This window comes from Diuraphis noxia, unplaced genomic scaffold (genome assembly GCF_037042655.1).
Source record: "Diuraphis noxia isolate RWA-SAM2 unplaced genomic scaffold, SU_Dnox_SAM2 contig0002, whole genome shotgun sequence".
Lineage (NCBI taxonomy): Eukaryota > Metazoa > Arthropoda > Insecta > Hemiptera > Aphididae > Diuraphis > Diuraphis noxia.
This window is the reverse complement of record NW_028301712.1, coordinates 17,952,689-17,970,511: the sequence shown is the minus strand read 5'-3', so window position 1 is coordinate 17,970,511 and position 17,823 is coordinate 17,952,689. Positions and strand designations below refer to the sequence as shown.

The 17,823-nt window shown below is 27.0% G+C and overlaps 1 protein-coding gene across 4 annotated transcripts in view; it reads left to right on the top strand.

Moving 5' to 3' along the window:
• Mctp (multiple C2 domain and transmembrane region protein) overlaps positions 1–17,823 on the top strand; it is a 67,520-nt gene that overhangs the window by 47,473 nt on the left and 2,224 nt on the right. For all 4 annotated transcript variants that reach the window (XM_089221245.1, XM_089221246.1, XM_089221244.1 and 1 more), the window contains 9 exons: positions 130–238; positions 420–562; positions 627–782; positions 5,426–5,875; positions 14,906–15,119; positions 15,191–15,336; positions 16,831–17,071; positions 17,148–17,254; positions 17,318–17,525. In XM_089221245.1, coding sequence (XP_089077371.1) covers positions 130–238; positions 420–562; positions 627–782; positions 5,426–5,875; positions 14,906–15,119; positions 15,191–15,336; positions 16,831–17,071; positions 17,148–17,254; positions 17,318–17,525 — 1,774 coding nt within the window. The remainder of the gene's footprint in view (positions 1–129; positions 239–419; positions 563–626; positions 783–5,425; positions 5,876–14,905; positions 15,120–15,190; positions 15,337–16,830; positions 17,072–17,147; positions 17,255–17,317; positions 17,526–17,823) is intronic.

Here is a 17,823-nt window from a genome sequence, read left to right as displayed (position 1 = left end):
GTAAATAAATATAAGTACTGCTATACCATGATATTCTACAGTTATTATTTAAAGATTTATATAAAATATAAATACTTATTATTATTATTTATTTTATATATTTTTTTTTTTTTTTTTTTTTTTTCATAGACAGCACGATATGTGTTTACAATTACGAGATACACAAAATGCTGAATACCTTGGTGAGATTTATCTAGATGTAACTTTAACACCTCAATCCCGAGAAGAACGCGAACAGGTAATTGTAATCAACTTACAACCTAATTATAATCTAACTGACAAAATATAAAATTATTATTTATTTATTATTTTTCTATGCATTAATGTTTGTAAGAAATAAAAAACTAAAAAAAATATGTCAAATATTTAAAATTATCTAAAGTATATGAATTTTTAATATTATCGTGCTATTTCCTTAGAGTCTTCAAAAAACTGCAAAAGTAACGGAAATAGGTAGGAAGTACAAATGTCAAGTTTGGAGTTCAGTAGTAACAATTGTTTTGATTAAAATAAAAAACTGTACAATACCTGAAGGTCTATGTGACCCATATGTTCGTTTTAGGTATGTTTTTCTTTTGTCCGTGTCAAGGATTCCGTTAAATAATTTAAGTTTAATTTTTGTATAGATTAGGAGGAGAAAAATTCAAGAGCAAAGGTAGTAATCGAATTCCAACGCCTACTTGGTTGGAACAATTTGATTTACATTTGTTTGACGATCAGACTCAAGAACTAGAAATAAACGTGTGTGCGAAGGAACGTTCACGTGAAGAAATACTAGCAAGGTATGATTTTTTTTATTTAATCCATTGAAAAAAAATTGGTAAAACACCATAAAAAAAAATCTATGAACAATTCAAATTCGGAGAAATATGCTTGTTGGGGTGTTTCGAATTTGCAAGGATTTTGCCGGTTTTATAATATCACTGTTTTAATTAAAAATAAGAACGAATTTAGTTGTAGACGGTTTTGTGAGTTACGAAATTGGTATGTCAATTAAAAAGTGGCAATTTGTCAGGAAACACCAGTAGCTGAAGGAAGTTTTTTTGACAACATAATATTTTCCCCTCAGGTATTTTACCAGATTTTTCTTAACCCATGATTTATTCTTCATCCAAAAATTCAAAATTTTAAAAGATTAATATTTTACGAGAGAGCAATAATAAATAGCATGATGTCATTATTTATTTGTGTACTTTTACCTACTATTATTTCAATGTTTGTGTATAATTATAATTAATAACCTCTTTCAAATGTTTCACAAAAGATAGAGTTTGTCTGAAATACATGATTAATTCATTAAATTTGAAAGTGTATTGTTTTTTTTAATACACAAATTAAGGTTTTAAAATTTGTGATTTACATGGGATGAATACATTTATGCGCATGACATAATTATTTGCTTTAATTTAACTTGGCACTTAACTAGTATATACAGCATATACATTATACACACCACATAATATACTCATGTATTTTCGATTAGGGATAATGTGTGTACTAACTACTAAGTAAACTTTATAAGTACTAACAGAATAATATAGCTCAAAAGGTTTAACAGATTCACTTGATAAGCTATAAATTAATATCCATATTATAAAACCTTTAAAAACAATGGATTTATTATAAAAAAATAAAAATTAATAAACAATTACAATTTATGTTATATTTCAAAAAAATAACGATTTTATGACTATTTTAATTTATTTTAATTAATATAATACTAACGGGAAAGCATTATAGTATTATTTAAGAAAGAATTTAAGGTAATTTATGGACAAATTTTCAAGTAATATTATATAAACGACTTTATAGATGGTAGGTATACTTAAGTAAATACATTTTCTTTGAAAGTTAACTATAACTTTGTTACTGAATTACTAACTAGAAGCTTTCTATGCATTTCGTGTTTATCGAACATATTATATTTAGTGTATACTATATTACTATATATTACAACAACCAGCAGGCCATTAAAATGTTACTTACGTACCTACTACCTAATAAATTACTTGACTTATATATATATATATATATATATATATATATATATATATATATATATATATATATATATATATATACAAATATAAAGGTATCTATTGACGCTATAGAAATTTAATAATAAAAAAAAAAATGTTTAAATGTTTAAATGTTTGTACCAAATTATATAATTTTTAAATATACTTTCGTATGCATGTCACAAATCCTATAATGTTTCACAAGTACACGCCACCACTTGAAAATGTTAAATTCAAAACAAAAATATATAACGATGTGAGTAGGTACTTACTTGTAACAAGTATGCTTGCTTTGTAAATATTGTAGTTTTTTACCAGGAACCATCGTTTTATATGACTTATAAGTTATAACTAGGGCAGAGGACTTGTAGCATTTGCATATTTTTTTTGCACAGTCACAAAAATAGCAGAGTGCGAAACAAATGCGTTTCATGCTACCACAAAACTAGTTTTGAAATTTTATTGTGCATATAAATGCATATTTTGCGTTTTTTTGATTTTTAGAGCATATTTTCCTTTTTTATATTGTTTTTATGGCATATTTTGCTTTTTTTTGGTTTTTAGGGCAAGTTTTTTCCATTTTATACTTTTAGATGCATATTTTAAATAATTTATAGGTTTACCAATATTTTTTCTTCGACGTTTTTATTTATTTATTTATTCATCCAAAATAACGTTGATATTATCGACCATATTTCTCGAGATTTGCCGAACTAATGCCGCAATTTGTCGGGTTATTAATTTTCTTTAATTTTCTCCTAACCCAAATAATTCAAATAATTAAATGTAAGTTTTTAAATAAAGTTGTAAATAACATTTTTTCATAAAAATAATAAGTACCAACAGAAAAATTCTTAATTTTTATTCAAAAATATCCACTTTAAAATGCATATTTTTTATACTTAAGTGCATATTTTTAATGCATATTTTGTATATTTAAATGCATATTTGGTGACTTTTTAGAGCTACAAGTCCTCTGCCCTAGTTATAACATTATAAATAAAACAGTCAACATTAATTAGTTACATATATTTCATTTTAGATGACATGAAAATAACTATTGTACCAACTTAGGTATATGATAGTTGATTAAACACATCTATTGCGTTTCTATTCGTGTGATTGAATATTTACTTACGCGAACATAATAAATGTTTAGTGATCGATAAACACGCGAGTACATAAAACTAACAATGTAGCATTAAAATGAATCGAAAAATATACAATGTCCCTAGCAGGGGCGTATCAAGACTTCCCCCCCCCCCCATGGATGAAAAAAAAATGACTAAAATTTTGATTTATTACAAATTACATTAACTGTGACATTTAACAATGTGACATTTATATTAAATTTTAAAAGATTACCGTGTTTTTAGTGTTATGCTTGTTTATTTTACAAATTACAGATTTTTTGAATAAACATTTTTGTTAGTTTTTCAATGATGTAAATTTTTTTTTTATTTTTATTTATTTTTTTTTTGTGTTTATTGAGAATTTACAATATGTACGCTATGTACATTATGTAAATATGATTTAGTAAGAATAATATAAAATATAATAGCCTTTGAATGACTTGAAGGGGGTCTCGCAGTCGAATCCCCTTTTACAGTGATTTAAGATACATTTTTTAAGCAATATAGAATACTTTACACACTCCGGCGTCTCAAGCGCGGACGTCCTCATATGATGCCCTTTTTCAACACCAATAAGATTTACAAAAAAAAAATACACTTAGATTAACTAATATTATGATGTCATATTTTATTATTTATTTATTCATCTTTATAATTTACTGTATATATTGTAATTAATTTACGCTTAAAAACTTAATGATGTTAAAAATTTTTTATTATATCAATAAGTTAGATGACCTTGTATGTCAGAAACACTTTAATTTAATAAAAAAAAAAAAAAAAGAATATTTTATAAGTTTAGAAGGTGTTTGCATCAATTGTACTTGAGGCGTCTTGTAGGGTTTTCAGAAAAATTCCTAGAGGTTAATTGAGTGATGAGGAGGTTGTGGTTCACGAAGAGTTTCCCATGAAACCTTTCGTAGAAATTGATGGCTGTGTCGTGGACTGTTTTGATTTGTAGGTCATTTGTACCATGCCGTAGGTCCATAATGGTCGGAGGAGACATTTTTATATAAGGATTTTGTTTTGAAGGTTGGTGTTAGATCTTAGTAATGATCTAAGTAGGTGAATTATGATATAGTTTTCTTATACTTTTTACATGTTAAACAAATTTGAATCCCCCCCCCCTTTGAAAAATTCCTGGGTACACCCCTGGGTCCTAGTATTGTAATGATACAGTCTGATTTTGAGGAAATAACTTTATGATGCCAGCTGCTGATTGCGAATCTGCTGAATGCGATATTGAAACCTAGTATTTAGACACATATCGTCTCATGCGGTTTCTTTTCGACCATCTTGACTTAAATGCAAAATATTTGTAAACCTAACCCTATAACCTACTAATGTTATGATAAATTTTCGTATTTTAAACTAAAAACTTTTAAAACCAAGCAAGATAGACTGCAGTAATTTCTTAAAGGACGTGTTTATAAAACCATATATACTGTTCGTAAAAAATAATTAATGCTTAAATCTTAAATATAATAATAAATTAATTATAAATACACATAAAAGTTCAACTATGTATAAAATATTCTTATCTTAATATTCAAAGGTCAAAAATCACTAACGATTTTTGAAAAAAAAAATGCTATTATACATGAGTCGTGCGGGTGTGTTTTTATGTTAAATTTAAAAGCAATATCCATTATCGTACACAAAAAACTCATGTGGGTGAAGCTCGTTGTTGCCTAACCATGTGTCTTACATATCATCATTTTTTAACACTTTTCCCGAGTTTTTCCTTACACTTGAGAAACAACACTGATAAAATCAAAAATGGGATTAAAAGTGCATCAGAGTATACCAAGTTAAGTTTACTTAAGTCTCGAATAAATGGTTTTAACGTCAAACAAAAAAATGTGTTTTAAAAGTAATATAAAACATATATAAAAAAAAAAACATCAATAAATTCTTCAATTCACACAGTAAACAACGTAAAAATTTCTCTGCAATAGTCCATTATATGTATTTATTCATTATTCTACCATTATTTATTTGGAAGTTAAAGAATCGACATGGAAATGGTTATATTAAATAATGTCAGGTATTCTGATAAACAATCGAGTACTACATATATATCTAACAGACATAGTATAAGAAAAATAAAACCGAAATATAATCCTTCTTTAGAGTCTAATTCTATTTTTTTTAAATCAACTGTTCCGACTGATTTTCAAAGTACCGGGCTGTAGTGGTACTTCCGTTATACCGGTAAACAATAGACGTATCACGTATACCTATATATCGACGGTTTCTGTTTATATAATATAGCACCGTCATGGACCTGAGTAAATTGGAACGGGAAAAAACGCACAAAATCAAATACAAACTCAACGCCGGCGGCGGCGGTGACGATTGCGGAAGCGGAGACCATCATCAGAACCGCGACGCTTCCGGTGCAGGTGGTGGAGGCGTACTGTACCTGTTGCTGACCATCAGCGGCACGTCGACGATCGCGATGGTGTCAGATTTGTCCAACTACGAGAGTGAAATCACGGAACAGGAGCACATCCGGCAGAAGTACTCGGCCAGCCGGACGTTTTGCGATTTACTCGACGTCGGCGTGCTCACGGTCCGCGTGTACAAGGCCCTAGGGCTGACTTCCGCTGACCTGTGCGGCAAGTCAGACCCGTTTTGCGTGCTCGAGCTGGTCAACGCTCGATTGCAGACGCACACAGAATACAAAACGTTGGCGCCCACGTGGGACAAGATATTTACTTTGTGAGTATATGTATATTGCATAATTGTATATATATATATATATATATATATATATATATATATATATATATATATATATTATATATCAATGTATACAATAAATTAAATATAATATGATGATGATAACTGTATTATCCCGAAAACGACTACCCAAGGTAAGTAATAAAGCTCAGATAATGGGCAATCCATATCTCATGAAGTTCAGAGTGGTAATAATAATAATAATATTAACTTTTTTTTTCTAACGTGCGCAATATTGTGCAAGCTTAAGGACACACCGATATTTTGTTCATCATAATACAAATCGACCTAATATAATGCTATTATACTTTTTAAAATTGATTAAAATATTCATTGGTATGTCGACTTGATATCGGTCTATCCAATTTTCCCACTTTCAATCCCCACCTCCTCTCCCCCATCATCATCAACTACTATAGATTTAGTTTGAATATTTCTTATTATATTTCTATATTATTTCCAGTAGACTTTATAACGAATGCAGATCAGTTTTCTGAAAATTTTCTCATTATTAGGTCCATCGGTAGGATGGACAAAAAGTACATTATATAAATGACCATAATTTGTTTACTGTTCACGCGTGCAACTACTAAGAGGTGACTTGTACATGCGCGTGCATGACCCGCATACATGCAATTTGAAAATTTTCCAATTCGAACTTCTTAAAAATAGTTCGCCAACGATCCACTTAAGATATTATAATTTCTTTATTCAAAACCATAAACACGATCAATGGCAACTAATTTATACTAATATCTTCTAATACTATTTATAAATTATAAACAAAAGAAACTATCTATAAACAAAAATCCTCATGTGAGCACTGAGTGCCTCTTTAAAATGTCAATTTTAGTTGCTAGGTTTTAGTTATTATAGATACTACAGTCTACAGTTCGCGGACAAATCAGATTCGGTTGTAAACTAATTCAACCGAGACGGGCAATTCACATTGGACACCGAATTTATTTCGAACATGGTTGAAACTTCTTTAAGCTTCTCGCTATACAAAAATTGGAAATTTTCGTCAAAATCTGTTGAGTGGTCATAATAAATTCATTTTTATAAGTTATATACAGATTTTATAAAAATCTATTTTATTTCTGTAACCAATGGCAACCATGCGATACATTATTAAATTGTATTATAGAAACAAAATATATTTGATTTCAATTTGCCGATACGAAATCCCTGTATTTGAGCCCATATTTAAAATGTGCATTTTTAACAATCCTTTCTTAGTGCACCCCTAAATTGTAGTATTTAAACCTATTTCACCGAGTCTACACACTAAAATAAACTTATAAGCAACAGAAAAGGTTGCTTTTAAACTTTTAATGATCTACATTCATTGGTCGCATTGGCATTATGAAAGCAGTACCTATAATAGTGACTACATATTGATATTTTTATACCAATCATTCCCAACATAATAAAGGGTTGTTTTGATAGACATTTAACATTTTTCAATATGAATAGCTATAGCGCATATTATGTTATATAAAAATAGCAATAATAATATTTCTCGGTGACGTATACAATAATAAATAAAGTGATTAAATATTAATTGATCAGGATTGTGTTTTAATTGCATTATTCAATTTTTCTGCATCAACTGCATCATGAAATTTATTTTAATACAAATTTAAGCTTATAAGCAACTATGATGTGCCCATAACACAAAAATATATCACATACATACACGAGTAACCTACCATTGTTATGGTAATAAATAATAATTAATATTATTAAATTATATTTCGGTGTAATATAATAATTAATTTTTCAATAATATATACATTGTATATATATTATATACTTAAAATTTCAAAACTAATAACATGTTAATTTAAACATTAGTCCAAAACCTAACCAGTGCACTCTATTTTAATTCCATTTATCATCATAGTAGGTATTATTATAATATACCTAGTGCAAAGTGGTTATTTTTAAATAGAAAAATTATCTGTACTCATTCATGTTCATCAGATTTATAATTGATTTATATTATAATAATTTTAAAATTACATATATAAAAAGTAAATCTAGAATTTCTTAGGTAAATATATAAAAGACCCCTATAATAACCCCTATGGGCTATGATTATATACCTACCTATTAAAGGTACTTAAACGGAACTTGATCCTTCCCAAATGTATTATTCAGTGTGTAATATTACCATTATGCACGTTTAATCAAAACACAAACAGTTAACAACGAATATTACCACTTGACTTGGTATTGAAGGAAGAAGAAACATTATTGCACACAAATTATACATTACCATACGATATTTTGCTTCAACGAAATATGCAAAACACTATTTTTCCACTACAGTCGTTTTTCTTCGTCTGTTTTCATTAATTATTTGAATTAATTTTAACCAATTTCATTCTTAATCTTGCATAATTTTCAGAGGTATTTTCACAACGTTTTTATAAATTACATGATTATTTTTATTCCATTCTTCATATTCAAAAAAATTTTAAAAATCTTTATTGAATCTATTCACACAAATTGATATTGGAGTATTGCAGAAGCTTCGGTTCTAGTGTGGCATATAGATACCTTCCAAAAAGCCGTACATACGCATATTTATCTATCAAAAATGTTGTACTTATACTATTCCTCCTATTAATTATTAGCAATTTATGAATCTAAGATTAATGTGTTGCTGCAGATGACCATCATTTTCAAGTATTTTAAAATGTTATTTATTGTAATAAGTCTTTTTTTTTTCATTTCATACCAGATAAAGTAAGTTATCTTTGTCTTGATGGATATTTACCAGATATTACAATGTGTAATATGCTATATTGTAATGTGTCATATTGGATATTTTAGAATCGTTTGTATGATCGTTAAGCGTTTATGTTGTTTACAAAAATGACTCAAGTCACAAGTACTTTTCCATTATAAAATTAAATGAAAAATGTATAACATTAATAAAAGAATGACAGGTACCTATGTCATATTTTCAGCAGGTAATAATACCAGTAAGTAGCATACTATGGGTACTCATCTATCAAAGTTTGATTGTATTTCTATATTTGAAAACATTATTTCAAATTGTTTATTAACTCCTTCTCTTTTTATTTGTGTCGAAAATTGTAAATATTTTCATACTTTTATTGTGTATTTCGAATACGGCCTGAAAAGAAATTGGAATTTTGAATAGATTTGTGTTTAAATGATATTAATCATGGAAGCTTAAGCTAACTTGCTAGTTTAATACTTAAATAAAAATCATTTCGTCGATAATAAAACCAATAATGCAAACACAATGCCCCTCTTTGAGAGCTGCTCTGATGATTATAAAAACCCTGAATGCACAACTGAAACAACTACACATATCTGCAGGAGAAAGTAATCATTATCGTATTTAATATTAATAAATACGAAGCTTTGACAATTTTATTATAACCAATAAGTAGTTAATATTATCACAACTAAATTAATTTTTAATTTATAAAACAATATAAAGATAAGAAAAATAAAATCATTTTAAAATTTAAGAACTGGTATATCTCGTGTTCAAAAATCTCAATATTTATCAAATCGATTTGTAAATAATATTGTTTGACAAACAATCGATCGAGAGGTTTTCCTTGCATGCATCGCATACTAGGGTAGGTTGGAGTGAGTAGATAAGATGCGTGAGGTCTTTTCTAGCTCCTCGGGTCATGATAAATTCAAGACGATCTCTTCTTTTTAGATTTTGAGGGAAGAGGCCATTTTTTTATGGCTTATGTGTCATATTTTATTTATTAGAAGAACATAGATCCAATTTTTTCTGCCATGTTCCTAAAATTTTAAGTTTGATATAGTCAACTATATGTGATGTAAGCCAACAGCTAAGGTTTTTATTTTTTTATTATACCATTGTAAATACAAATAATTTTTCGGCTATATAGTTATATTTCTGAGTTAGAAAGTTGAAAAATATATATACATTATACCTAGGTACATATAAATTAAATTAGGTAAAAACGAATTTGAAAAAAAAAAATAACAACAGCCTTGATCTTTTTAGTTTTGAACTGTAACTAAATTGATTTGTATTCTATTGTTTTTTTTTTTTTTTACATCAAGTTAAAGAAATGTTTTGAAAATTAATTTAATTTTGAATTTATATGGTTAAAAAAATAAATGATTTATGAGGTTTCCTTTTTATCTCAATAAAGATTATAGAAATAAGTAGGTATAGTGTAAAAATTACAAATGCAATACATTTATAAAATAATCAAATATCCAACCAATTAATTTATTTTGCCACTTGAGTTCATATTTATTTTAAGTCTTCTTCTTCTCATGGTTATTAAGCCTCTTAGGAAATTTTATTTCACACTCTATCCCCAACCTTCTCATCCTTTTTATTTCCAATCTGAGGCTCCACCATGTAATTCCATATTTTTTTAATCAATTTTTCCCAACTTCTTTAGGACTTTCCAGTGAAATTTTTCCACGTGGTTTTGATTCTATCATTGCTTGTATCAGTCTGTTCTATACGCATGTCCCGCACATTGAAGTCTTCGCTTTTTTATTACATCCATTATGTTTGTACTCTAGAATAAAGTCCTTAGCAGTTATGCTCAGTAATTTTTTTCTTCTCCTTTTTCCACTTTTAACTGGTACTAAGATCTTTTTTGGTTATTTCGTTATGCTTTATCAATAATGTTTCAAAGTATTTGAATTTGCAAGATAAGGTATATTAAGTCTTAATACTCAAAATTACAAACTGAATAATTCAAACTAAGTACAACAATCTTGTATGAAATTAAAAATGCATATATGATCATTTTAAATGTATTTATAAAAAAAAATAATTATTATCCAGATATTTTAAACAAACTTATCGTACTCAATTTAGAGTTTGGAACTTAATGCTCTTAAAAAGTACCAAATATGTATGCACTTAAGAATTTAAAAAGAAAAAATATGCTTTAAAAATATGCATTTATATTTTTTTTTATTAGTTAGGTATATTTTTCCATCAGTTGTAAATACATCAGTACCATATTCTGACACAAAACTTCTTAAACGACTTGTCGCAGATTGTTTAGCTTTTGGCATAATGAAATTAAAATAACAATGTATAATCTAAACAAACAAGTAGTACAAATTAAATCTGTAATTTTTATCTAAATAACCACTTTATTACATGTTTTATTTTACCGGCTTTACCTATGATATTTTTAACTTTTAGTTGTTAAACAAAAATATGCAATAAATGATTTTGTTGAATAAAATAAATGAATTTATGAATCTTTATCTATATAAAAAAAATAATATATACTTGGATGTTTTAAACTCATTATTAAAGCTTTTAAAACTACAAATAAGTTATATTTTCATAATTTTACAGTGAATGAACATGGCAAAAAATACAATAAATTACTATAGTGTAGAATATCGTTTAAAATCGTTCAAACTAAAACTGTTTATTTCACATAAATTTGATTCATACAACTGTAGAAACTTTTTAATTTAAATATCCATAGTAATTAAATGTAGCAAATATACTAACATTTTGATATACCTATTAATTAATATTTTAATACATTTTTTTATTATGTAGCATGATAAATCTATGAACGGTTTGGTTTACTGAAACAACATGTATCGTTTACCTATGTCAGTTACGCCGTTCAATCGCAAAATTGTTAGATTTACCTTACACTCAGTCGATACAATACACTTGATCAAATATCGATTGACATAAGAAGGTCATTATAGAATCCACAATAATCCTTCTAATAAAAAATAAATAAATGTAATATGCCTATTGGTCTATAATAGGTACATACTGCATGTATGACGTAGACTTGCGTACATTTGATGCACAACAAATTATTCCATATCGTTTTTAAATGTAAATTTTTTTTTTTAAATACATTAAAGTCATCAATATTTATGTTAATCTATTATACTATATCTATATTCTACATTCAAATATTATTGATAGTGGATAATAATAAATACTAAATTAACTTTTGAAAGTACTTTAACACATTCATAGGTAGGCACTTTACATGTACATTTAAACTATCTATAGAATTTTATTTTTTCTATACAAGTAAAAATTATGTATGCAATATTCACATATATTTTAATATTTCGTCTTGACGAATAAGTTTGTATTTTAATTTAAAAAACTTTATTCTACTAATCAATTTTGTTTTATTTATTTATTTTCATGAAACATCATTGAAGTAAAACGATACGAAAATAAATTCTTTAATTTTTTCTTTGATAAACATCTTATACTTCCATTATTGTTCTTTTCAGAAACAAATTAGAAATTCAGAAATTATAGACTCATAACTTTTGAAAACGTCTTTATTCGTTACTGTCGTCTACTTATAGTTGAAGTTTAAGTTTTAAACTTTCAGCCTTTAGGTTGTTATAAAATATAAGTACATGTTTTGTTGTGTACCTATATGTATAATTATAATACCGCAATACATTTTTATATCTAAGAGTTATAACTCATAACTGAAATTAAAAATAATAAAGAAATACTACATCGTCCCGGTTGCACAGTAAGTTGATGTACAATATCTATGGCCTACGCAGATAGGTATTATATATTTTATTAGTTTTGATAGATCAATTTACACAGTCGATCAGTACAATAAAATATTCCCTAAAGAACATTATCTTAAAACAGTCTAGTTAAATGTGAAATAGTTATACAGCCAAACGCGCTAAGATTGAACAATTGTGTCATTTCGGAGACAGTTCCTGCACTAAATTCCCATGTGTCTTTATGCAGATTCTCAATATATATAACTATTATACCTTTATAATATATATATATATATTATATCTTGCTACTCCACGTGATTACGCTACTACACTAGTCACTACACTCAATCGTAATTAACCGTTGTCAGACCTCAGAAGAGTTGCATGCCTTCCATTCTTCTAATCACCTCTATCGTTTCGTCTTCGAGAGTGTTTCACAACCACATAACAACCCACTGCCAAACAAGATTAAGTATAGTCAGTGTACGTTGTTCTAGTTGATCGTACGAACGACAAGCATTACATAAAAGTTAATATTGAATTAGAATATTAAAAAAAAAATTCCTTTATTCTTTAAATACGTGATACGTCAAAGAAACTTATGTGCGAGCAAAAAGAAAAAAACCCGTTCAAAAGAATACAAACCCCAATTGAGTTACAAATCATAAATTAATATCCATAATTTAATTCACGAAAATAATTTTAGCACCGTTTTGAGTTTTTGTTTACGGTTTGTGAGATAAACAATTTTTTTGAAGATCTTAGAATAATAAAATAATCCAGGAAATACTTTATACAGTGATAAAATTAAACAATAATATAACATTTCCCAAAACAGTATTTTACAAGAAGTTTTTCTGGAAAAATTTTGTGAACTAAACAATTTTATAATACAGAGATAAAATATAAAAACTTTTAGAAACTGAGATAACAAAATAAATTATTTTGTCTTTTCAACGACAAAATATTTCAACCTTTATCTTTTGATTCCCTATGGATAACGTTCTCTCTAAGTAATATCATTTTGAAACATTCATAAATAAATCTATGGTAAAAAATTTAAAACATTTGTAAAATATAACAGAGTTTTATATTAATACTTGGAACATTGCATAATATAAATATCGTAGTTCAACAACGGTAAATACTAAAAGTTAAATATATTTCTATAAAAATGGATGACATTTTTTTTTCTAAATGAATAATATTGTTACTAAAAAAAAATATAGTTTATACAAAAGAAAAAATACCATTAAATAAAAGATTTTTTAGATGAATTAAAAATTTAAAAAACTTATAAACTTAACCCGGTAAAAAGAAAAAAATTAAAATTTGAAATAGGTTAAAGTAATGTAAAGTAATAATTTTATCTTTATGTAGTAAATTAATTTACTTACTTTTTCAGTAACATTAGATTATATGGATTGTATTTTTTGTTGTTAAATGTGAAATCTTTGTGCTGACAACTAAATAATTCTTACTCAATGTATAGGTGTAAAATAGTGAATAATTTATTTTGTACACAAAAACTTATAATAAATATGGCTAATTATTCATATAATTATAAATAATCTCAGTACAAACAAACATTGGGAGATAGGTAGGTACTGTGAGCATCCACTAAAGACTAAAATATCAGGCAAATTATTATTTTTTAATGAATTATGCATTGTCTGTGGAAATAAATAAGGCAACAAAATTTATTTTATTCGAAAATTAGAATGAAAAATACGTCATACAATCATAATTTTATTTTTTTGTATTTAGTATTGTAACCCTATGAAACTCTCAAATAAACCATTTAATGGCACTTAATAATGTGCATTGTTAACAAGGACTCTATACTGTCCCAAATATAAAAACAACAAATGTGTTATTTTTGCACATTTAAATGTATAATAATATTTTGAAATATGACAGATTAATAAAATTATAAAAATCCTAAATAATCAACGATTTGAAAAATACGAATTAAAAATGTCCTTTTTGATTAAGTTAAAAAATATTTTCAAATCTTTAATTCTCATGAAATTTTCACTGATAGAAGTGATTAGTGATTAATAAAAAGTTATTACTATTATAAAAACACGTATGATTTTACAGTGATCTGTAAATTATACAATCAAAAAATCTACTTATGACAATAAGATATAAATTGTAATATTAATATAGGTAGTATTAAAATGTATTTCTAATTTTATAGGTAATGTTACTTTAAACCAAAGTTGATTACAAATTAAAGTTAGGAATTTTATATCCTTAACACAAGTATATAATTTTGGATTAAAAAATAATTACTTTTGATCGTTTTTTTCACAACCTAATAAATAGAAAATGTAATATATACTTTTATTTATAATATATTATTTTTATTTTTCCACCATAAATTAAAACCAAACATTTTAGACTGTTGATTATGTCTTTATCATTAAATTAAAAAAATAAAATGTTTTGACTTAATAGGATTATAACTGTTTGTTTCAGTAACGTTAAAGATATCAACTCTGTTCTCGAAGTCACAGTTTTTGATGAAGATCCTGACTACAAAGTAGAGTTCTTGGGGAAAGTAGCCATACCGTTGCTTTCTATTAATAATGGTGTGCAAAAATGGTATTCTCTCAAGGATAAAAAGTTATCAGGACGGGCTAAAGGAAACAATCCAAAAATCTTATTGGAAATGCGGCTCATCTGGAACCCGGTATCTTTTCTAAAATCGTCTAATTTCGCTTCTAATGCGCTTAATTTAATTCTATTGTTGGTTAAGTTTAGATACGAGCGTTTATCAGGACATTAAATCCAAAAGAGGAAAAATATATGCAGCAAGAGGTTAAGTTCAAAAGACAGACACTTATCAGAAATGTAATGAGGCTCAAACAGCTCGTCTTGTGGGCTATCGATATTGGAAAATACTTTGAGTAAATATTCAATCATAATTTAGCCCAAAATAATATTTACCTTGAATATTATCGAAATCATTAATCAATAATATGCTACAACAATTACGTTATAGGTACTTAATATTATGAATTGATGTTTAAAAACACACACACACACATATATACAGAATAAATAATTAAATACACAAATAATGTATAGGTATTATGTTACGCAAAAATTGACAATCAGGGAATCTGTAATTTTCTTAAGTATTAGGCCAATGCTTGAATTACTATAATTACTTATTCATAATACTTAGTATACTACTTAGTCTTAGTTAAGTTTTTACTAGATACCAAAGTCCTTATTATTTTGAAAATATAATTTTCAAATAGTTAAATTTTAATTTGTTTAAAATATTTCATCATACAAGTGTTGACAATAATTCCTTGATTAAAGCATATTATACAATAAACATGAAGTTCCAGCTAAACGTTTTTTTTCTTCACGCATATATTTTATTGACCAACTTTTTCCTGATTATGTTTACTGTATCAATAAAAAAAAATTCATCCTTCTCATTTTTAAAAACATTCTTCATCTATTAATAAATATATACAATTAGTATAATATTTAAAATAGTATTAAAGGATTGCTAAGGATTTGTCGACACAACAGTTTTTGTAGATAAAGTAATTTTCTGATTAATTTTCCAAACGTAAAATAGTCACGAGTGATATACTTTAACTAGTTTAACTTATTTTACGATTTTTTTTGTCGCAACCTTTAGACCATTTATATCGGTCACTAGCAGGTAGGTAATTCTAAAAGGAGCCCTCTTGCTGATCGATCCGTCTTAACAGTTATACGGTGTTTTTTTGTAACCCTTACTTTTATATATTCCTTATACATTGTTTATATTTCTTTAGTGTTATAGAAATTAATATTCGGCCTAAAGTTATTTCCCATAGATTTTATGCATTTGATAATCATAACAATATTGAAAAATTATTTAGATTGTGAAAAAGTAAACCGACCTAATATAGGAATTATAACGGTGTAATACTAAATTACATTCCAACGTATACCTAGACCATTTTAATTACCTTGCATTATTTCTTCGACAAAATAAGTGGTCCTACTTAATATTCATATAATTAAGAACTTAACAATTGCGAAAGAAGTTAACGATACCTAATCTGCAATGGTAGTGGTTTTTTTTAAATGTTATAAAAGTTTTACCGCGTTGACCTACTTTTGATTTTTTTTTTCTAAACTAATTTAATACGAAACTGAAGATAACAATAGATGAACGGTGTATGTAATAATAAACATTGAACTTTAAAATGTCATACATTTTGTTATAACATTGTCATCAAAAACCAAATATAATATAATATTGAGTATACCTATGTCATTCTATGTAGTTTTATCGCCGCATTGGTGTTTTTTCTTGTACATTGACTGCCGTATCCTACCTAAACTATAATGAAAAATACACAAAAATATATTTAACAACAACGCTTCTCCAGGTACTGGGTTGAATGGGAATCGCCGATTCACACCATTCTCGTATTAATCGGATTTGTGGTGGCTTGCCAATTTTTCGAGCCGTATATGGCACCAATCGCTTTATTACTGGTCTTCCTCAAATACTACATAGTATATTCGTGGGGTACGTCTAAATTAGTTGATGACGATGACGAACAACAAACCGATGAAGATGACCAACAAGACGAACAACAGGACGACCAAGATGACGAAAAAGCAAAGGTAACGTGTAAATCTTTTAATATACTGCAGAGAAAACTATTGGACATGATAATACTAAAATCGAAAAAATGTACAGGAAGAAAAAAAATCTCTAAAAGAGCGAGTTGCTGCTGTGCAAGAAGTCACGCAACTAGTTCAAAACACAATCGGAGACATAGCTTCGTTTGGTGAAAAAATTAAAAAGTAATTATATTTTTAGCTTTTCAATCAACGAAATAACCTAAAATACATAATTTTTTTGTTCAGCCTTTTAAACTTTTCCGTGCCGTTCTTGTCGTACTTGGCCATTGTGTTGCTGATTGCAGTGACGACAGTATTGTATTATATTCCAATAAGATATCTGATTATGGGTTGGGGCATCAACAAATTTACCAGAAAAATACTTCGACCACATACAATTCCAAACAATGAACTTCTAGATTTGCTTTCTAGGGTACCCGACAACGAGGAGAAGGTAATAATAGTAATATTTTTATCAGCAGCTAGTAAAATGTTTTAACCATTTAAAAAAACAAACAACTATGGTAGGTTAACATTTTGACTTTCAAATGAAAATTCTTTAAATGTTTATAGTTAAGAAATAATAATAAACGACTAGTTTAACATGCAGATGCAACTACGCTAATAGCATACTAGGTAATAATTATAGCTTTAAAATATACAAAAGCTAATTTTTTTTTTTTTTAATGTAAAAATTCAGTTTTGCTTCAGAATATTTCAAAATTAAAATCTATAAAAACATAATTATATTT